We start from the raw sequence: 24,236 nt of genomic DNA on the forward strand, positions 1-24,236 counted from the left end.
AGAGTTCTAAACATCGTTCTTTTGATGTTTTCGAAATTTAGAATGCTTTTACTACGAAAAGTGATTGTTGATCTTAAGAAACATGTGTTGACAAAGTGTAAAAAGCAGTATGAGATTATTTCGTATTACGGTAAAAGAATCCAACTCTTCATCAAAATGCTTCTTTTCAAATTTCTTCTTCTTTTTGTATATGAAAACTTTGTTAAATATGAAGGTGTAATTAAGTAATATAGAATATATTTATGCACCGATATAACGATATAGGCTTATTAGCACAAAATGTCATTACATTTGGTTTCTAGTATGCAAAACGTTCCTACATTTCAAATTTTTGCATTTTCACCTCATCAATTTTTAGCCAATTTCTCAATTAAAAATTGTAAAATGACAAATATATCCTCCTATTTAAATTTAAAAAAAAAAAAGAAACAAAAAGAAAAATAAATGAATAAAAATTTGCAATTATACTCCTAATTTTTTTTATAAAAAAAGTGCAAATAAATTTCAAATAAATTAAATTAAAAAAAAAAAGAAAAATCCTCTTCTTCTTTCTCCCTCTCCCCTCCGTCTCCGCTAATATTTTCTTCCCAACATCCCTTCCTTTTTTACTTCAACCCAGGCATGAATATTCTGTCCATTTCGCATGTCTATAGGAACAAATGTAAAATTCCAAAATTATTAGTATATTAGCCAGCAATTTGTGTAATCATAAATTCAATTTTATTAGAATATCTCCAAAAGACTCTCTATTTATAAAGATCATCTTATCCATAATAGAGAATATATTTAAATTTAGAGATTAATTTTTTTATACACTATAAATCACTTTCTATTCTGATTCTTTATTTTATTTTTTTCAATGAACATTTAATAATTTCTCCATATATTTTATTTTAATATAATTTTTTTTATATATTAATGACCAATCAATTCAAATGTAATTTGAAAATTTTGAATTGTAGGGTATTGAAATTTATAAAGTATTAAATGTAATCATTAGACATTAAGAATAGAGAATACGTTTGACTCTCTAAATTTGGAGAGTCAAACACACTCTACTTTACAAAGTTAAAATAAAGTATCTTGGAGCTCATTTTTAAAAATCGACTCTCTAAAATAGAGAGTACTTTGTATTTAAAGAGTCTTTTGAAAATGTTCTTAAAACTATCCCCACAAGGTTCCCATTCGGGAAGTCAACAACTGAAGTTGAAGGTAGAAATGTTATAAATAACAGTGCAAAAATTACCCAAAATGGAGGAAGCATAATTACAGATTTTGGGATTTGAACATATGAATAGAGATTAAGAATTTATTGAAGATGTTTGATCAATGACCATCATTGGAGTGAATGATTGCCAATTTTAAGGTGGGTGGGGGATGATTTTTCTTTTCTTTTCTGATTTTTTAATTCTAATTTATTTGTGACTTATTTGCATTTTTATGAAAAAATTGGGCGTATGATTGCAATTTGTTCATTATTTATTTATTTTATTTAAATACGAGGGTATACTTGTCATTTTAAAACAAAACGTTAAAAAGGGGGGTGAAAATACAAAAAATAAAAATAAAAATAAATAAATAAATAAATAAATAATAATAATTGAAATATAGGAACGTTTTGTGTTAATAAACCTAACTATATATAAGCTCTTTTGGGTAAAGGGTAATTGAAATTCAAACGTGTCAGGTGCATGGGGCATTCTGTTAGATTGATTTATAGGGATCCACTTAACAATATTTCATTGGGTCTTAAGAAAAATAAATAAATAATAAATCACAATACTTGTAAATTTGGAGTTAAAAATATTTCATTGACCACTGAACTTTATGTCATGTCACGACTTACTCACTGAACTTCATAAATCATTCCATTGGTCATTAAACTTTGCATCGTCCATCTCCATCACCCACTGGAAGACAACCGATAGTAAACATGATTACATGGACGACGAAAAACACTGCTGGCCGGTTAAATGTTTCCAAGTGGCTTGTGAAGTGCCAACGCACCATCCACATCGGCAAAAGCACATGCAAACAAGCCTTTAACAATTAATAAAAAGGTTTTTACATCCAAAACGAAAATAAACGGACCTGACTCCTTCATAAATCTCTCTCCTTTTTAAATCGATTCCTCCCAAATCTGTGAAGAACCCTAATCTAGAACCATCTTCTCCAAGTCGATTTCTCCCAAGTCTCACGCGAAGATTTCGAAAATCCACCCGATTATTTCAGAGGAAGAAGAAGACGTAAATTCGAAATGGAGAGTGACCTTGGGATTTTGGATTCGAGAGACGGTCACGGGCCAAGCAATGGATCGTCTCGGCTGTCGCCTCCAAGGAAATTATTACTTCCAAGAACAACGTACGCTCATTTGCTTTCCTTTTTCTTAAAACCCCAGATCACCCATTTCCTTTATTTTAGTTTTTGATCCACCTTTATTTGTTCTTAATGTATTATAGTGAGGATGGAAATTATTGTCGAGCTTGATATTTAAACTCTTTAATTAATTGATATTGCCAAGTGGAAAATGGAGGATAGGAAAATGATCTACGACATGTCTTAAAAATTGAACTTCTAGTCTGCTTTTTCCTTTGACTAATTGAAGAAATGAATATCTCTTACCCGCTCAATGATATTACTTCTGGTCTGCTTTTTCCTTTCAAACTGATATTGCCTCATGTACACGGATAGGTACTTCCAAGAAGTTCCGGAAAGTGTGACTAATATTTGATTATGGTTGATGCATAAGGGTAAACTGGTTGCACGAAAACATATAGCCACTTCATCAGACCAAGCTGCTGTGGTTGATGAAGGTTTCCAATTCATGCCAACGCCAATGGTGAAACATGAATCACGGCTAGGTCATTTTCGAGAGGGAGCAGCAACAACTCATTGTAATGAAACGGCCAACCATCAAGTTCATAAATGTATGAAAACTTTGACGACACTATTAACAACATGCAGGACACGGCAGAACTGGAATCGGACAAATTGGGAAAGGCCAAGGCACAAGCACATCGTGGGAGGAAATCTGCGAAATTGGGACGACACTGATGATCAACAATGTGATAGCAGTCCCGTATTTTTGTTTTATGGTGTATGTTGCAGCATATTATGTTTTTGGTTTTAGTGTATGTTGCTACATATTATGTGACAGAAGTCCCTAAAGTTGGGTGTTTGCGGATAGTGGTTAGGGCTGGTCCATAGGAAATTGGAGCAAAACCTGGCACCAAATGTTTATGTACTGCAATTAAGGCAAATGTTTTTGTTTTTTGGTTTTGTATTGTGTTTATGTACTGCAATTAAACCAATCGTTTTGTTTTATGGTGTATGCTGTTGCATATTAGAAATACCAGTTGCCATAAGTTTGGTCATCAATTCTTGTTGTTGACACAGGTTTTAATTGCTCCATCGAGTATCTTTTTCTTGTTTTTTCTATCCTCCAGTCATGGTTTTGTGCGTATGTGGATTGCAATGTATTTAGAACCTGTGTCAACAACAATCAGGTTTCAAACCTGATTTTTTGGTGTAAATCAGGTTTGTTTTCTTGTTGAATGCAAAGGAAGCAAATTTAATTCCAACAGGGAGGGTCAAGCTTGTTAGAGGAGGTCAACTTGATACTTCTCTTGACTTGTATGTGTGGATTTTGCCTCTTAGGAATAGCACGACATTAAAAAATAAGGGAGAAGCTGTTCATGTTTAGTTATTTTGCCAAAATTGTTTAGACATGAACGTCCATTATATATGTAGCAGCTACCCACCCTGCGAGTTCTAATTTTAATTTCTATCAACATTACAGTTTGATTCCCAACTATGAAATGAAGAAAATTACAGAGATTAATGGAAACTCACATTCATATAAAATAACGTAGTCGTTTCATTGGGGATTGACATTACACACTTCAAATTATATACACGAAATTGAAATTCTGGGATTCACAAATTGAAACATAAGCGGGTTCAAGTTCACAAAGCTCCTCCATTTGGTTTCTCATTGCTTGTTTCTCCTTTGCCCTTCTCATTGCTTGTTTCTCCTTTTCCCTTGCAGAATGTAAATTTCATGGAGACGTCCACGTCATTTTCTTCGGTTATTTAGCAACGCTCTTCAACAAACTTGATAGCTTCTCTTCATCATCAGATGTAGCACTTGACTCACCCTGAAATTGCCTGAGTTCTTTTTTCTCAATTCCCTTGCCGCATAATGGGCATGGTTTCTTCGTGCGGCAATTCGACAATAAGTGGCCCGATTTCCTACAACTATGACAAATCCCCTTATTCCTTCCTGCAATAAAAATATGCTATTGTAGCCACAAAAAAATTTTAGAAAGGTAGAAAAAATACAAGTAGCTGAGAGAAAAAAAATACAAGTTCAAAGGAACAAATACCTTGCTACAAAATACAGAATAGTATTTTAAAGTACACTACTGCACCCACCAAAAAATATCTATTTTTGTATGATATTTTCATTCTTTTCAACAGAGGTTCAATTTTTAAGACATGCCGCAGATCATTTTCCTATCCTCCGTTTTCCACTCAGCAATATCAATTAATTAAAGAGTTTAAATATCAAGCCCAACAATAATTTCCATCCTCACTAAAATACATTAAGAACAAATAAAGGTGGATCAAAAACTAAAATAAAGGAAGTAGGTGATCTGGGGTTTTAAGAAAAAAGAAAGTAAATGGGCGTACGTTGTTCTTGGAAGTAATAATTTCCTTGGAGGTGACAGCTGAGACGATCCATTGCTTGGCCCGTCTCTCGAATCCAAAATCCCAAGGTGTAAACTACTTTCCCCAAACTTGGCCCGTCTCTCGAATCCAAAATCCCAAGGTGTAAACTACTTTCCCCAAACTTGGCCCGTCTCTCGAATCCAAAATCCCAAGGTGTAAACTACTTTCCCCAAACTTGGCCCGTCTCTCGAATCCAAAATCCCAAGGTGTAAACTACTTTCCCCAAACTTGGCCCGTCTCTCGAATCCAAAATCCCAAGGTGTAAACTACTTTCCCCAAACTCCCCATTTCGAATTTACGTCTTCTTCTTCCTCTAAAATAATGGGGTAGATTTATAAACACAGATTGCAAGAATCAAGGCCAAGATAAAACATAGCACATTTAGCCTACAATCAAGCAAGATCAGCCAAAATCAACTCTGCATAATTCTGTAGTTGCTACATAATTTTAGCCTAACTGATGTAAATTGCAGTAGATAGTTTTTCCTCGCTGTGTATATAAGTCAGCTCTTATTTCATCAATAAAGTGTGGGAAATTCTTCATTGAAAATACAGGAAATCTGTTCTTCTATATGGTATTAGAGCCGTGCATCTCTAACAAGCCACCGATCCAAGTCACCACCATGTCTTCCTCCTCTGATCAAACTTCAAACCTTAACCTCAATACCCAACCCCTTTTTGGAACAGAAAAACCTTTGATAGCTCTCAATATCACTGCCCAAATCAATGAAAAATTAACTCCCTCCACCTTTCCTCAATGGCGTGCTCAATTTAAGGTACCCCTTATTGGTTATGATTTAGTCGACTATGTCGAAGGCACTCTTCAGTGTCCCTCCTCTGTTGGTACATCCGCTGATGATCTGCGCAAGACCCATTGGGTTCGACAGGACTGAGTGCTATCTAGCCTCCACATCTTCTTCAATCACCCCACTCATTGCTACGGCAAAAACCTTTCATGAAGCTTGGAAGAAGTTAAAAAATTTGTATGCAAGCCAATCAAGAGCTCATGCTATGCAGTTAAAGGAGGAACTCACCTTGATCCAGCGTGGAAATCGGTCGATCACAGAATATCTCCATGCTGTGAAGGCCTTGACTGATGAATTAGCCATTATTGATCACTCAATTTCGGATGATGACCTAACCCTCTATGTATCGAATGGTTTAGGTCCAGATTTTTGAGAGATTGTTGCCCCTATTCGAGCCCGAGAATCATCATTGGCCTTTGATGAATTACATGATCTTTTGGTTGGACATGAGGCATATTTAAGGCGCCTTGAATCTGCAACGTAGAACCTGGTGGTTTCTGCAAACTACACGAAGACGAAGCAACCTGTACAAGGAGGAAGTCACCCATGGACTTTCAAGCAAAATGGCACTCAATGTGGGCCTCAAGGCTTTGGCCAACGCCGAAACTCAAATAAAGCCCAACACGATGGACGTCGTTACAACAATTATGGCCAGCCCAACAATTCCAATCGACGTTATCAACTCAAATGTCAAATTTGTGACCAATTAGGCCACATTGCCAAGTCCTGTCCTCAATTTCATTCACAAAATATCTCCATAAATTGTGCTACAACCTCTGCCGAAAAGGACAAAAATTGGTTACTTGATTCGGCCGCGTCTCATAATATAACGGGGAATCTTGCAAGTTTGTCAATTCATTCTGAATATGATTGTACTGACGAAGTAATTCTCGGTGATGGTTCAGGTTTGGCTGTCTCACACATTGGTTCTTTGGAATTACAATCACCCAAACGCACCTTTATATTGCGCAATACTCTTTGTGTTCCAAACCTTTCCAAAAATTTAATTTTTGTTCATCATTTTACCAAACAAAATAATGTTTTTGTTGAATTTCACCCCTTTCATTTTTTGGTGAAGGACAAGATCACGGGGGCGATTCTACTAAGAGGAGCATGTGAAAATGGTGTCTACACCTTTCCGGAATCAATGATGTCTCCCCCTTCCAAAATGGTTGCTAATGTGCATGAACGGACCTCAATTGATGGGTGGCACAAGCGTCTTGGGCATCCATCACTTAGAATAGTCCAAAATATTGTTAAGAATTTTTCCCTTCCTGTTGCCAAAACAAATAAATTGTCTCAATTGTGTAGTTCATGTTCCATTAATAAAGCCCATCAACAACCTTTTCATACCAATAGTCTTCAAAGTCATGCACCGCTTGAACTTATTTATACTGATGTTTGGGGACCCGCGCATTATAATGGAATTGACGGATCTCGTTATTACATTATTTTAGTTGACCACTTCACAAAATATATGTGGTTCTATCCAATGGCTACAAAATCTAGGGTGTCTACAATTTTTCCTCCAAAAAATTTGTAGAAACACACTTCCAATCCAAAATCAAAAACCTATACTCTAATAATGGTGGAGAATTCATTGCCTTAAAATCATTTTTATTGCTTCATGGTATTGGTGACTATACCACCGCCCCACATACCCCACAACAAAATGGTGTTTCCAAGCGTTGTCATCGTCATCTTGTCGAAACAGGTCTCACTCTGCTGCATGATACATCACTACCACTTTCATAATGGCCTCACGCTTTCCAAACAGCTGCCTATCTAATCAATAGGCAACCCTCATCTCTTCTTCAAAATATTTATCCTTTTTACAAAACTCATAAAATGCAATCCAAATCTACCCTATGTGTATTTCTCAGTTACTCTCAAACCCAAAGTGCATACAAATGTCTTGACATCAAAACCCACAAGATGTACATTTTTCGGCATGTGTTGTTTGATGAATCAAATACGCCCACTGTGTCTTTCACAAACCCAAAAAGTCAAATACCAGAAAACACCCATGTTCCTCTACTCTTCGATGCCCAGGTCGTGCATGTGCCCTCATCAACGACTCCAGAAGGTGAAGGCGCCGTCGATGCATCCTCCTCAGGTAATCTCGTTAATCCTCTCTCTTCTTCTGAAAATCTAGGAGATAACTCCTTGCACTTGAATTCCTCATCTCCTAGCTTTTGTCCAAATACTTGTCTGCATGATTCAAACTCATTGGTTCCATCATTTTCTCATCCCCTCCCACGTTGTACAAACTCTAGAACATGCTGAAACCTCACAAAACCCGACTGCCCAAAAACCATCTGACCCATCTATTCAACGACTTCACCAAATGACATCTCATTCTATGAACAAAATTTTTAAACCCAAACAACTAAATTTCGTGTGTAAACATCCTCTCCCTGAGACCATTGAACCAACCTGTGTGAGTCAGGCTTTATCTCAACCACAATGGCGTGATGCTATGTCAAATGAACTTACAGCTCTTATGAAACTTGGGACTTAGTGCCAATCCCTTCCAATTGTAATCCAGTGGGCTGCAAGTGGGTGTTCAGGGTGAAGAGAAAGTCTGATAGATCAATAGATAAATTCAAAGCTCGTTTAGTTGCAAAGGGTTATAATCAACGTCCCGAGCTTGATTACAAAGAGACCTGTAGCCCAATAGTTAAACCAGCTACAGTTTGAACAGTTTTGCCAATTGCTGTTGTGAATGGTTGGGAGTTAAGCAAATGGATGTTAATAATGCCTTTTTACATGGTGCATTATCTGAAACTGCATATATGATGCAACCCCCGGGGTTCAAAGATCCATATAAACCCAATCATGTTTGCAAACTACAAAAAGCAATATATGGGCTTAAACAAGCCCCTCGAGCTTGGTACACTACGCTAAAAAATGTCCTACTTGAGCTTGAGTTTGAAAATTCCAGAGCTGATTCATCCTTATTTATTTATAGAAAGGACTATATCATCTGTTATTTCTTGGTATATGTCGATGATCTTGTGATTACAGGAAATAACAAAAACTTTGTGGTCTCAATTATCAAGAAACTAGGAGATTGTTTTTCTCTTAAGGATACGGGTCTATAATTATTAAAGGCTTGTTTGGATGTGCTTTTACCGATGTGGATGGTGCGTTGGCACTTCACAAGCCACTTGGAAACATTTAACCGGCCAGCAGTGTTTTTTGTCGTCCACATAATCACGTTTACTAATGGTTGTCTTCTAGTGGGTGATGGAGTTGGACGGTGCAAAGTTTAGTGGCTAACGGGACGATTAATGAAGTTCAGTGAGTAAGTCATGACATGACATAAAGTTTAGTGGCCAATGAAACATTTAACTTGTAAATTTGTTTGTACTGGATCCTTGTACAAACAAATTCACATGGTGAGTTGGAGACATAGAAATTATAATTTATTTTTCAAATTGTTTAGGATTGTCATGTTTAATTTTTCATTCTTTAGTCATGTTAAATACTGAGGTTAACTTGACGGCTATAAACACCTAAAAAAAATTTAGCTTTACCAATCGTGAACTAAAGTGTTAAATTATTTCTATATTTAATCCGCACAGATATTATTTATTTTTGTGGGGCAAAACGTGCAAGGGATCAATCCAGCACTAAGCCTAGTAGTTTCATTATCAGTAGCAAATAGGTATCCATTCAATCCAGGTAAAATGTAATGGTAGTCTGGATAGGTATAATCTTTCAAGATTTTTTTTTTTTACTCAAGGGACATGCTTGATTTAGTAAAAATATATCTATCTCAACTCTCCTTATTAGATTAGCATGCATATTCAAACAAGAGCACATTCTAATAAGTAGGTTTCAATTTCAACGATGGTGTTTTTAAGACACAGCATTTCAATTTCTATCCCGACATTCACATGCATGTATTTTTTATCTTTTCATTTTTAGACAAAGTGTGCATCTTCAAACAAGGACATATTTCAATTGTTATGTCATATTCCGGCAATTGAGTCTCTTCTAAATACACTTTCCAAAATCTATGTATAGCTCCCACATTCTATAGAATTTGCATCAACTTATCCTGAAAGAGAGTACTAACATCATCGATGAACTTTTTTCGAAATTTAGAGTGTTGATATTATGAAAATTGGTTGTTGATCTTGGGAGACGTATTTTGACAAACTTTACGTGTCAATATGTGGTAAGTTCTTTTAAAAAAGAAAAAGAAAAAAAAATAATTAAACTTTTCACTTCATTGAAGTTTTATTGTGAAATTTTTGTCAGGTGGCACCTCAATTTTTCTTTCACTATTGTTGGTCTTCACGGGATAAATTCTTTTTAAATCGTTCACCTAATATTAAATCTTTTCGAAACCGTTATCATAAGACTTTTAGAGACTACAATAATTATTAAATTTTTAATCAAACCTACTAAATTGACTAAAACATAGCTGACCTAGGTATCATATTGTTTGGTGGGGGTGGCTCTATTAGATCGGATTGCTTTCAAAATAATCAAACTTGGATTTGTTGCTGTTTTCGATGAACTTTTTTCGAAATTTAGAGTGTTGATATTATGAAAATTGGTTGTTGATCTTGGGAGACGTATTTTGACAAACTTTATGTGTCAATATGTGGTAAGTTCTTTTAAAAAAGAAAAAGAAAAAAAAAATAATTAAACTTTTCACTTCATTGAAGTTTTATTGTGAAATTTTTGTCAGGTGGCACCTCAATTTTTCTTTCACTATTGTTGGTCTTCACGGGATAAATTCTTTTTAAATCGTTCACCTAATATTAAATCTTTTCGAAACCGTTATCATAAGACTTTTAGAGACTACAATAATTATTAAATTTTTAATCAAACCTACTAAATTGACTAAAACATAGCTGACCTAGGTATCATATTGTTTGGTGGGGGTGGCTCTATTAGATCGGATTGCTTTCAAAATAATCAAACTTGGATTTGTTGCTGTTTCTCTTGCTACACAAATATATAGAAAAAAATGTTATTGAAAAAAAACTAAAATAAAAAATCAATGAATGATTTACTTAGTGCTTTATTCGAGAAGATTGGTGTAATACGATGACTAGAATGCTCAAAATAACACTTTCACTCAAAATCTTAGAATATATTAATAGCACTTTCCCATTGAAATTTCAAGAATGAATGAAACATTCAATGATCTAACTGCTGTTAAGAAAGTAGCGTGTTCTCCCCTCTTTCACTCGAACAATTAGAGACTTACCACCTGATTCTCTCGTAGCCTCTCTCCATGAAAAAATCGATATGGAATAGGGGAAAGAATGCTTAACATCTTACATAAACGTATGATGAAATGTAGCCATCACCCAACCAAAAATGAAGGACAATCAGAAAGTGAGGCTCCAAGAATTACTTTTTCCCAAGTCAAGAAAAAGAACCATTCAGCTCATTATTTAATGTCTACCTTTGATATGAAATGGTACGCATAGCTAGCTGTAAATAATGGAGACATGAATGGGGAAAGAGGTATCATTTATTCTACAAGAGTTAAAAGGAATTGAGTCGAAAATAAAGAACAGAAAATGAAAAATGTCATGCTGTACCATCAGATGAGCGCATGCTACATGCCTAATTGGTCCATTCTTCCATCCATAAACTGGCTGGGAGTCCTGTAATGGACTGGGAATGGCCCATATTCGATTCCATTTTCAGATCTCATTACTTTGTACCTGGAAACAACAATTATCAAACACAGCAAAATGTTCAAACTCCCTTTGTCCCATTTACGTAGAGTGTCTTTTCTTATTTTCTTGTCCCAATTAAATACTCTTGTTTCTTTATTGAGAATGTTTTGTTTTATTCGTTTACTAAAATGCCTTTACTTAATTTGCCTAATGATATTTAATCTCTTACTTAATCTTGAAATTGTACAAATATAAATAATGGTAAACTAGGATTGACAAAAATTGCTTTTTCAATGATATTAAATATGATCTCTTAATCCATGTAAAAAACAAAATGTATACTTATAAATGGGATGGGGGGAGTATTATATACACGAGCACTTGCTTGATATTAATGCTTGTGTGAATGAATGTACACATGTTTATTATAACGCTTTGATTGCGTTTGTGCATTATTACAATTATTACTCCCCTCCACCCCATTTGTATAGGCTTAGTTTCCAATAAAATTGGAGCAATTGTGCATGACTAAAAATCTTTTGAGAAAATTGCATCTAAAGCAAAGGCTATATTCCCATCACATGATAGAGAGAGGATAGCTGAAAGATCATCTGGCCGTGTTCAAGGAAATTGTCGTGGATTTGGAAACATTGGAGGGTAAGTATGATGAGGAGGATCTGACATTGATCTTGCTGTGCTCGCTGCCCGCTTCTTATTCGTCGTTTCGGAACACAATTCTATATAGTTGTGACACACTCATCATCGACGATGTGTATGATGCTTTATTTTCAAAGGAGAAGATTCTGATTGGGGCTACATCTAGGAATGAGAAAGCTCTAGTATTTCATGGTGATGGACGGAGGGGTAGATCGAGGATGAACTACTACAGGAAAAAAGGACATGCTAAGAAGGATTACAATAAGTTGTAGGCTAAAGGTAACTTAGCTGGAAATCATGATCATGTAATGCGGATGAGACCAATATTGTAGAGGATTTTTCGAATGGTGAAGATGTGGTGTTCATCGTATCTGACATGGAATCTAGCCAGATGAGGAGCAAATTCTGGATTTAGTGTGCTCGTTTCATATATGTCCCAATCTGGACCTGTTTGAGTCATATGAGGTGATAAATCAAGATGAAGTTGTTATGAGAAACAACCAATCTTGTTGGGTTGTTGAAATTGGTCAGGTTAGATTAAGATTGTAGGATCAGATAGTCAGAATATTTGGCTAGGTTCGACATGTTCCAGACTTGAAAAAGAATCTCATCTCGCTCAGTACTCTGAGTTCAAAAGGGTATAAGTTCTTTGGTGGAGGTAGAGTCTTAAAGGTTCAAAGAGGTATTCGGGTTGTACTAGAGAGACGGAAGAAGTCTCAATTGTACATCTTGTAAGGACGCGTAGAACTAGTTAGAAAACATCTGGACAAGTTTGATACCGTGGTGGAAATTCAATTGGTACAGTACCTCTTGTGACGGACTCTGAGTCGGTTCAGAATACTGCTCGAGTGAGTGTTGGTGATTCAGCTTTGCCACCAATTTCAGCGGATACAATGTGTTCAAATGTTAGGGTTGGATGCATTGAGTGTACGTATGGTGTTGGAGATGTTGGGAATGCTTTAGGTGTATTTGAATGTGTTAGTTTTAGCAATGGACCTTCTATTAGGGTTCAGGTGTGCTTCGACCCCATTTGATCAATGTTAATTTCTTATCGGAATTTTGGAAACTTGGGATTAGGGTTCGGGTGTCACTTGTGGACACCGAGTAGAAGATGATGTTTTTTGTGAGGTGGAAAGTTTTGGTTACTGTTTGACGAGTTTGGTTATTTCGATGTAGTTGGACATATTTTTTCAGGTTAAGAAATTTTGAAACTTTGTTCGTTGCACTGAGATTTGGGTTAAGGTGGAGATTGTTAGATTTTGTGCCCTAAATTAGGGTGGATTTTTTGGAAAATATTATTATTTTTTATTTTCATATGATTTTATTGGAAAATATTGTTTCATGTGATTTTATTGGAAAAATATTATTTCCTTTATTCCATATTATTTTTTATATTATTTCCATCTTTATGATATTTTTAGGATTTGGTATGTCCTTATAAATATGTGGTTCTTCATTCAGTTTAGGTGAAACTTTATTGCTGAATTCTTGTATACTATCCACATATTGTCTTCAGTAAAACATTGATTCCTCTGTTAATCTATCTTCAATTTCTAACTTTAATTTTGTTTTATTCGTTGTGATTATACATATGTCATATTGTTCATTAATTTCAATTCTTGCATCGCCTCTGGGTCCAACCTCTATTTCAGTATTTTTTATCACATAACATTAATGCGAATAATTTTTGTTTTCAATCTCATATCAATAAATTGTAGGGTGTTGTCTTTATCACCAAAGTTGTAAATCTTAACAAATAATCAACAAGTTCAACTAATAGAAAAAATAGATATCAAGCATAAATAAAACGACAATGGATGTTGCGACAGACAATTTTTGTTGTAGTGAAATACAAAATACTAGATGAATTCTCTACAATTTTACTAGAAAGAGTAACTACAACTGGAAATAAAATATGTCAAACAGAAATATTACTATCACTTTGAAGCACAGATCACCAGATCTATTTGGTTTGAAGTTCTGTATCATGTGAATGTTACAGAAGAAAATCCAAGAGAAAATTTTAAGGTGCTAGGTGATAGAGATTCTAAAATATATAATTCGATTTAAATTTATTACAATTTTATAATTTGAGACTTATTTATTTTGACTTCCTTATAAATAGAGTAATGTATTGTGTACAAACACCCTTACTGAACTAACAACTATTCTCTCTCTAATCTCTTCCATTCTTCAAATCTCTCTCTTTCTCAAATTTTTTTTAATTGATCAATCACTATGACCTGATTTTTTTAATAAAAATAAAATACAATTTATAAAGGGACTGAGCATAACCTAGGGATGGCAAAAAGGATCGAGAGCTCGACCGGCAAAAAGCTCGAGCCGACTCGTCTCGAGGCTCGGTCAAACCAAGCCTAGGCTTGGGCCAAGCCCCATCTTAGGGTGTCGGGTCGAGCTCGAGCCTGCCCATGTGGCTCGCGAGCCAGCTCGCCAAAAAAAAATAATTATTAAAAGGCAGCTATCAACTACCTTTTAAGGGATGGAAAAAAAAGTGGGAAAAAAACGTTGGGCCAAAAAAAGCTCGTCTTCAAAAAGCTCGAGCCAAGCTCGAGCCTTGATTTTTGGCTTGCAAGCCAGCTCAACTTGACTCATTGATATCCCTAGCATAACCTCTAGATAATAAGTTTACAAAGAATTATAAAATAGAATGGGGTACAAAAATGCATATTCTTGAGTCATTGTGAGACTAGTTAGATACTGGGTAGGCTTGTTTCATTGTCTCTACTAGCCTTTGATGATCCTAGCATTTGATCCTATCTCAAAACTAGATAGTCCATTTTCTCATTTACATATCTAGAAGTATCTCTGGTATAATCTTGTTTGGGATAGAAAGGAGTTGCCTCTATACTGAACTCATAACTCGTAACCTCCGTTGGCAGGGCCAAAGCTCGATTAATTTGAAGTGGAAAGAGTAGTTGCTTCTTGATTTTAGCACACTAGATTATACCCATACAAGCTCATGTCAGTGTCATTTAGGCTCATAACAGGATCTTTTTCTTTCGTAGGGGAATCCATTTTGTTAACTAAGAATCTTTCTTACTCATATCAACATTATTTCCCTTGCTTGTATTTCAAAAGCTAGTAATTTGCAGGCTAAAGGTAATTTAGCTGCAAATCATAAGAGACGATCATTCAATTCAGATGAGACTAATGCTATCGAGAATTTTTCTGATGGTGGTGATGTGATGTTGACCATAGTATCTGGCGTAGAGTCTAAGTTTGACGAGGAGTGAATTCTTGATTCGGCATGTTCGCACCATATATGTTCCAATCGAAATTTATTTCAAACATATGAGACTGTCAAGCAAGATGTAATTGTCACAGGAAACAACCAGTCTTACGGTGTTGCTAGAATGGGTCGAGGTAGATTGAGGTTGCAAGATGGGACGGTCAGAACAATTGATCAGATTCAACATATTCCAAACCTGAAGAGGAATTTCATCTCGCTGATTACCCTAGATTCAAAGGACATAAATTCTCTGGTGGAGGTGGAGTCTTGAAAGTTTCAATGGGATTCTAGGTTGTACTGGATGGACAGAAAAAGACTCAGTTGCACATTTTGTAGGAGAGCACAGAACCAGTTATGAGACATCTGGACAAGTTCAGTACTGTGGTGGAAATACAGTTTGGTACGATACCTCTTGTGATGGGTTCTGGATGGTTCAGAACATTACTTAGGGAAGCGTTGGTGATTTCACTTTGTCGCCAATTTCAGCAAATACACTGTGTTCAATTACTAGGATTGGATCCATTGAGTGTAGGTATGGTGATGGTTGTAATACTTTAGAGATCGTTGAAGGTGACAGTTCTCCCAAGGGGCATTTTGATCAAGCATTTGGTGTGATTTTTGCTATAGTGTGTGCGTCGACCCTGTTTGGTCAACAAAAACTCCTTGGTGAAATTTTCGGAACCCGAGAGTAGGGTTCCAATATCACTTCTGGACTTTGTGCTAAGGAAGATGTTTTGTAATGAAGTGTTTTGGTTACTGTTTTGAAGAGTTTAGTTATTTCGATGCAGTTTGACATATTTTTTCAGGTGGAGAAATTTCATAGTTTCGTTCATTGCCTTGTAATTTGGGGCAATGTGGAGATTTTTGGGTTTATGACCCAAATTAGGAAAAAAATTATTTTCTTACTTTCATGTAGAAAAAATTGTTTTCTTATTTTCACGTGATTTTATTGGAAATACATTATTCCTTATTTCATACTATTTCCATCTTTATGATATGACATGTATATATAAATAGTGACATTTTCTTTTAGTTTAGTTCAAACCAGAATTGCTTTATTGTAATTTTCTCTCCATATTATCATTATAACAAAACATCATTCTTTTGCTTTACGTCTCTTCTATTCTTTACTTTAAATATTGTTTCATTTTTATGGCATTGTTACATATTTTATACAATGTCATTAATCTAAATCCTTGCGTTGCTTTGGGATCAAGAGTAACTGGATTGCTAAAAGTATTTTCTATTAAAAATTTTTATATTGAATTGTTAATGCAGATTTTAAAATAAGCACGTGCACAATGTTTTATCGAGAAATTTTTTCAGGTGACACCTCAACTTTTCTTCCACTATATAGTTGGTCTTCACCGTATAAATTCTTATTAATTTGTTTACCTGATATAGTTTCTTTTCCAACTGTTATGATAAGACGTTTAGAGATTACAATCATGTTTTAATTTTTTTAATCAAACCAACAAATTTGACTAAAAGTCCGTTGACTTAGGTGTCATATATTGTTGGCGGCTCTATTGGATTGGATTGCATTCAAAAAATAAGACGGTCATACTTGGATTTGTTGCTGTAATTAGTACTACGCAAATATATAGAATAAAAAAATGTTATCAATTCATTGCTTTAGTCGAGTAGATGGTGTAATACGATGATTATGATTATCAAAATAACACTAATTCAAAATTTTAAAATATATTAATATCACTTTCTCATTAAAAAAGGATTGCTTCTTAAAAGTTCCCCCATATGTTAAATGTGGCCATAATTCTTTAGTATTTGTAGATTCAATGTCCTGATTAGGTACAATGTTTGATGAAAACTGAAATTTAGGTTGAACTTTAATAATTCTCGGTTCTCCTCCTGTGGGTTTTTGGTCCTCAAACCGACCTACAATACGCGTGAAGTTCAAAACTTATGTGTATCCTTATCATAAGCTTAATCCGTATCACATGATAACCCAAAAAGGAAAATGAATTTTTTTTTGCTTTTATCCATATTTTAAGGGTAATTTTCTCTTGTGACATCTATATACGAAATTCCTAGCAGCTTCACTACGGGTATGCATTAAAACCTACCAAAGAAATGACAATGCTAATGCTCTCTATTTTAGCGAGTAAGACAAACTATAATCACTTCGTGACTAATTTATATACACAATAACACAAACTACATATATAGAACCAAAAAATTAATTTCTAGATGTTAATAATTTGTTGAAAAAGATCCTATTCTGAGTCAAATGTTAATAATTCGTTGAAAAATATCCCATTCTGAGTCAACTTTCATTGAGGAAACTATACTTTGATCGTAGCGTAGGCTCTTCCTTTGGTTTGAGACGTGATTGAGTATATTCTTAACATCGAATGTGTAGTCTCACTACTAGTCTCACAACATATTTTCATTTTCCCTTATTTTTTAATGCAATATGAAAAGTCAAATTTAGTGTAGTGTTTTGTAATAAAATCATCATTTTTATAGTTATTAGAAAAAGTTTTGCACAAAGAACACACAAATCCAACTAATCATTTGCGTAATTACAAGTATCCTAGGTAAAACTATAGTATTATGCACGATGAAAAATAATGTTGACCATTCTATGATTAATTTACGACCTAAATAGTATATATTAATCAAACAAAATTTCCCTGGTTGTAATATTACAATCTACTACTTCAATAAGATCCAATCAAGCCAGTCCATGTGCAAATTGGACCAACTTTAATTTATGCACTTTTCCCACAAACGAAGCAACTACTCAAAACGCATGAAAGAATATACTAGCTAGTAACAAAATCTTCTTGGACAGGCCCTTTTCCCATGTCCATCCATATATATATATATATATTCTTTCTAGCTAGTAACAAAATCTCTAAAACTCAAGTTCAACATAGTCTTATTTTAACCAAAGATCTCTATTTCAATATTTCTTCAAATTAAAATCAATCATACTTTGAAAATAGTCCAATTAACCAAAAAATGATAAAACATAAACTAATATACGAGACATAAATAAAAAGTAATTTATTTGTGATAATTAAAATTATAAAATATAAATTAATATATGAGGCATAAAAAAATGTAATTTATTTGTGATCATCAATAAACCACCTGGCAGCTCATGTTCCAACCTTTTTTTTATCAAGGTGTCCGCCTTCGACGATTATTCCTTAGGTTTGTGATCCGGCCTCTCTTCACATAGATCAGTTAAACCGCGAGATGTACCTCCAACTGACCAGGGTCCGAGCACCTCTTCAACTGGACTGCCAAAGTGCCTAGTGAGCTAACCCATATTGCGCCTTGCCTTCCAAGATACTCCTACCCTCCAAGATAAATCCTGTCTTCCAGTATGTGCCTTGCCTTCCAAGAGCTCCAAAAATCAAATCCACGACCTCTGATCTGCCAGCTTTGAGAGAACCCGTCCTTTGTCAGTGGAGAAGTGCCCCGGGGGACAATCCCATGTCCATCCTTGCTTGGATGGGAGCATGTCCATATAGCAAAGCCCAACAAATATAAACGCCAACAAAATCAAGAAGACGTAAATTTATCCAGTCGTATAATTTTTTATATTTTCCCACAAGATTTTGGTGAAGACAAAATGAAAAATAATCACTAACTTTTTAGAATTAGAATTCTTATGGCACAGTAACAGTCCAATAAACGGGGCGCCGTACATTTTCCCTAACTAAGAAGTCGATTGTTTCTGAATTTTTCTCCCAAATATTCATTACGTAATTACATATCAAATTGGCAACGTTGATTAGCAGTTCACATGACATTAAAAAGCCAGCATAAGTGTCAATCTTGGATTTTGATTCTGTGCGTGTGTGTGAGAGAGACAGAGAGGCGTCTGTTGACTATATAGCCGTCGAAGAGGAAAGACCCCCAAAAAAAAAAAAAAAAAAGTCAAACATTGATGTACACGTGTACAGATAAGGGTGGTTGTACACATAACCCTACACCCTATCCATTTAATATTCTTGTCTATATATACTCCTCCTACCAAATGCTTTCTGCTCATTATAACATCTCATTTAACTAAATTCTTGGTTCTCTTCTTAACAAGATTTTAAAGAGAAATACTTACAAAACAGGCATTTCAGTCTGAGAATCAGCCATGGCAGGAGGAGGTTTCGCGACGGCGTCCGGTGCAGGAGGCACACAGTTTGAGGCCAAGATTACTCCTATAGTCATAATCTCTTGTATAATGGCTGCCACAGGAGGTCTCATGTTTGGTTATGATGTTGGGGTTTCAGGTCAACTTTCTATCTTTTCTTGGTCTGAAATGTATATACGTTTTTAGCAGCTTTTCTTTGTATTGACCTTTGAAGTTCTTTTACACACACAAACGCCCATTATAGCATGCAACGTACCGTTAGATTCATAGTAATCTGCATACATATTACAAAAATCCTCATGTGCCAACAGGAAGAGTTTAGTACTCCTACCAGTTTACTATGCAAAAGTAATGACCCTCAAGTCCCTGTTAATTCGTCTCCCTTTTTTAAAATTCCTATTTTTTTTATTTTTATTTTTTCCGAAATTCATTTACAACTATACAATGTTTTCCTATTTTTTAACTACATAGACTCCAAAAAATAACTATTCCAAAAATAATTCTCGCAAAAACTCTTTAAAAAGGGAGACAAAAAGAAGCACAATAATTTGTTGTAGCTGTATCATTGTTTGCATAATCCTTGACAAATTGAAATTCATGTAGATGTTTTGCATTCATTAAGCCCTGTTTGGTTTAACCAAAAAAGTCGATAAAAATCAAAGTTAAATTCAATAACTAATTTTAACACACATTCAATCGACGCCACACTTTTCATCAACTTTCATCGAAATTTAGTAAAAATCTAATTTTCATCAAAACCAAACTGAGATTTCAATAGTGTGTTATTAGTTGTCGTACCAACCTTGTTCGTAGTCAAATGAAGAAAATAATCACTGATTAACTATGGTCTATCAATTTTATATTGTAATACAGGTGGCGTTACGTCAATGGATGATTTCTTGAAAAAATTCTTCCCGGTGGTGTCTAGAAGGACAAGGGACCAAGGAATAAACAGTAATTACTGCAGATATGATAATCAAGGGCTTCAGTTATTTACATCTTCACTATATTTGGCTGGTTTAACAGCAACTTTCTTTGCTTCATACACAACAAGAAGGCTTGGCAGAAGACTGACTATGTTAATTGCTGGGGTTTTCTTCATAATTGGAGTCATTTTCAATGCTGCAGCTCAAGATCTTGCTATGCTTATTATTGGCAGGATTTTACTTGGATGTGGTGTTGGTTTTGCTAATCAGGTAATCTTAATTTATAAAATCTGCTATTTATGTCTTTAAGGGTCATACAATCTGACCTTTAATCAAAATAAAAATAAAAAATAAAAAATAAAATAATATCTGGCATATATTTCTTGGATGTGGTGTTGGTTTTGCTAATCAGGTAGTCTTAATTAAATATATTGTAATTGCTTTTATTATCCCTACATTTATTGCTGTCATTTTTAATTTATTATAAAATATCTGACATATATTTCTTGATTGCTTTTGTTATCAGTAAATTTATAGCTGTCCTCCATGTAAGAAAAATAGATTTTTATAGATAAAAGTTAAAGATTGTAAGAATTATTTTCAACGTCTTTCAATTTTTCTGAGTAAAAGTCTACGTCTCAAGCCAACCGTAATCCCTTAAATTAATTTATTTTGATTCTTTTTGAATCTTCTTCTATCTTTAAGTCACTGTCACGTTCCACCTCAATCTTTTCAAAATTTTCTTGCTTTACGTATATTTTAAGATTGACTAACTAACACAAGATTAAAATTCTTGTATCAAACAAAGCTTTAGTATCAATCTTTTCAGCTTGGATTTCTATTTACAAAAAATATTAACCATTAGGATCACCCCTTCCCAATTTTTTACTTCAGAGATAAATTACCTGTTTGGAGGTTTGATTAAAAACAAAATTTTGCATATTGATACCCATTTTTTGGTGCTATTTGCAATTAGTCGTACGCAGGTAGAAAGGTGAAAGTGTGACATCTCTTGATGAAAGTGCTGAGTATGGATCTAAAGTAAATTATAAAATTTTTGAGAAGTCAACTTTAGTGTGTGTGTGTGTATATATATGTTTGAAATTTCAGTCTCTTTAAAATATTAAATGCTAATGATACACGTCTTCATCTCTGACTTTGCCACTCAAATTTTATGAGCTTTCAAGTTTGAAATGTTGTGTATAAATTTCAGGCTGTTCCCCTGTTCTTGTCCGAGATTGCACCAACAAGAATACGTGGAGGTCTCAACATATTATTCCAACTTAACGTCACCATTGGCATTCTTTTCGCCAACCTCGTCAATTACGGCACTGCAAAGTAATTCTCATAAGTCGCATATCTTATACACTTCAATTTTTTAGATAGTATCGATCAATAATTTGCATATGCTATTTTGGATTTGAAGGTAGAATTATATAAAGATAAATTATCTTACAATGTCACATGAAAATCTTTTAATCAATAGACAATGTAAAGGACAGTGCTAAACTAGTAAATCTCTAGTTCGAGCACAATTAGTGCCCGAAAACCTCAACATAGATGATAGACGATTTATTTTTCAGTAATTCCCCTTGTACAGGAGATTTTTTGCCAAGTAGTGTACAGTTGCTACGCTGACAACATTTGACTGACAGTTTTTTTCTTTTTGATTTTTCAACTATCAATAAAAAAAATGAACCGAGCTACATGTACAATCCGACCCGGACTGTACATATACAGCCCCCTCACATGTGAGGGAGCTGTCATCCGAGCTGTGAGTTCGGATATACAAGCATCAATACCCTAAAAAAATTGATACGTATCCCTTGTACAAACCTGGCAAAATTCTTTTGTACATGTCTTTTTTATTTTTCATGTTCTTATCTTCTTTATTCTTAACTACAGAATTAAAGGAGGATGGGGTTGGAGGTTGTCACTAGGGTTGGCTGGAATTCCTGCACTTCTCCTTACAGTAGGTGCCCTCTTTGTAGTCGACACCCCTAACAGTCTAATCGAACGTGGCCACTTGGATGAAGGAAAAGCGGTGCTAAGAAGGATACGAGGAACAGACAATATTGAACCCGAATACTTGGAGCTTGTCGAGGCAAGCCGTGTTGCCAAACAAGTAAAACATCCATTCAGAAATCTACTCATGCGAAGAAATAGGCCTCAATTAGTCATTGCTGTTGCTTTACAGGTATATATCTTTGCAAGCAATGCCTCACTTCCATTTATTGTTACACATCTATATGTTTCTTTCTAATAGAAATGATCTCGACCCATCATGGGTTGTCAAAAATTGTAGGTTTGACTGCTGACGTAGGCTGCCATGTCAGCAGTGGGTAGGAGTTCATTTCTGCTCTTTTAAATAGAAATTTATTTGAATTCTTGTTGCAGATCTTCCAGCAATTCACAGGAATAAACGCAATAATGTTCTATGCACCAGTGTTGTTTAACACCGTTGGATTTGGCAACGATGCATCCCTATATTCAGCTGTCATTACTGGAGCCGTCAATGTGGTATCCACCGCTGTTTCAATTTATTCTGTCGACAAATTGGGACGACGAGTTCTCTTACTGGAAGCTGGCGTCCAAATGTTTCTCTCCCAAGTAATAATGGCGGTCATATTGGGCATCAAAGTTACAGACCATTCGGAGAACCTTAGTAAAGGCTATGCCATATTTGTGGTAGTAATGATTTGCACATTTGTGTCTGCCTTTGCATGGTCTTGGGGGCCTCTTGGATGGCTCATTCCCAGTGAAACATTTCCTTTGGAAACTCGTTCGGCAGGTCAAAGTGTTACAGTTTGTGTTAACTTGCTTTTCACTTTTGTGATTGCACAAGCCTTTCTCTCAATGCTTTGCCATTTCAAGTATGGCATTTTCTTGTTCTTCTCTGGATGGGTTTTCATAATGTCGCTGTTCGTGTTGTTTCTGTTACCCGAAACCAAGAATGTGCCAATTGAGGAGATGACGGAGAGAGTTTGGAAGCAGCACTGGCTCTGGAAAAGGTTCATGGATCACTCCCTGGATGAGGAAAATGGAGATGGTGAAGAGAACATCAAGAAAAATGGACATGTCAATGGTTTTGATCCTAATTCTCAGTTATAAAATATACAGAAAGAAATTTTTGTGCAATAATATAAAAATGTAAGTAGATAGGCTGAAATATTTAGGGGGAATTTATGCATATGTAATGCTTAAACTATGTTTAAAGATTCACCCTCTTCTCATGAATGTCAAAATTTGTTCTACAAGTTCCAGTTTAAACAATAATTTTCCAATTTTTGCATAGATCTTCCAGGAATTGATTGACATCTATTTCAGCCATGTCATTGAGCCTTGAAGTTTTGGATTGCTTTCTTGTGCTAATTACAGTATTTTAGCCATGCTCTCGTGTTTAGAGGAATGGTTCAGTAGATTAGTTACCACGTATCAAAAACTTAATACTAAAAAGGAAAAATTGCAATAGCGGTCCTTAACCTTTTCATTTTTTACAGACTTTATCCTAACCTTCATTTTGTGCCAAGAAAAGTTCCTAACCTTTTACAAATATGCACCTAAAGTCCATCTGGATGAAAACCATCCAAGACATCGTCAGTTGATCGTGAAAATTTCTTGAACTATCTGCTACTGCCACGATTTTATTGGATATTGATTTCTTAATTTCCCCGTCAACTAACGGCATTTTGGATGGTTTCTATCCAGATAGACCTCAAGTGCATAATTATGAAAGGTTAGGAACCTCCGCTTGTAAAAAATGAAGATTAGGATAAAGTTTGTAAAAAATGAAAAGATTAGGGATCACAACCTTCTAATTTATTCTTGATTAGCTACTAGGAAACATACAACACAAACCTGTTGATTTTTATAATTCAAAATATTATATATTTTCAACTAGGTAAGAACAAGGACGTCACACGTGGTTTTGCTATAATGTTGTATTTTTTCTATGTTAGGTAAATGTTTAAATAATAATAGCTAGTAACAATATTCTTGTGTGTAAATTTGTCAGAGTGATGGTGTTCAAGATAAATGTTTAGATTTACAGAGCAAAAATATAATGTCTATAAGATGGCTTAAATAAGTT

General features: G+C 34.9%; 1 protein-coding gene and 1 long non-coding RNA gene across 2 annotated transcripts; both read left to right on the top strand.

The window, feature by feature from the left end:
* Nucleotides 1-2,091: 2,091 nt before the first annotated feature.
* Nucleotides 2,092-3,279, top strand: LOC111369467. The gene is made up of 2 exons (XR_002698136.1): nucleotides 2,092-2,361; nucleotides 2,692-3,279. It is a non-coding gene; the product is annotated as an uncharacterized LOC111369467 (long non-coding RNA).
* Nucleotides 3,280-19,119: 15,840 nt separating this feature from the next.
* On the top strand, nucleotides 19,120-23,438 carry LOC111369468 (sugar transport protein 13-like). Its single transcript, XM_022990986.1, has 5 exons — nucleotides 19,120-19,359; nucleotides 20,094-20,416; nucleotides 21,360-21,484; nucleotides 22,052-22,343; nucleotides 22,544-23,438. Exons 1-5 carry the CDS (start codon nucleotides 19,221-19,223, stop codon nucleotides 23,255-23,257), a joined length of 1,593 nt encoding a protein of 530 aa, XP_022846754.1. The 5' UTR covers nucleotides 19,120-19,220; the 3' UTR covers nucleotides 23,258-23,438.
* Nucleotides 23,439-24,236: the final 798 nt, after the last annotated feature.

The sequence above is a fragment of the Olea europaea genome, chromosome 20 (assembly GCF_002742605.1).
Source record: "Olea europaea var. sylvestris chromosome 20, O_europaea_v1, whole genome shotgun sequence".
In the NCBI taxonomy this organism is placed as follows: domain Eukaryota; kingdom Viridiplantae; phylum Streptophyta; class Magnoliopsida; order Lamiales; family Oleaceae; genus Olea; species Olea europaea.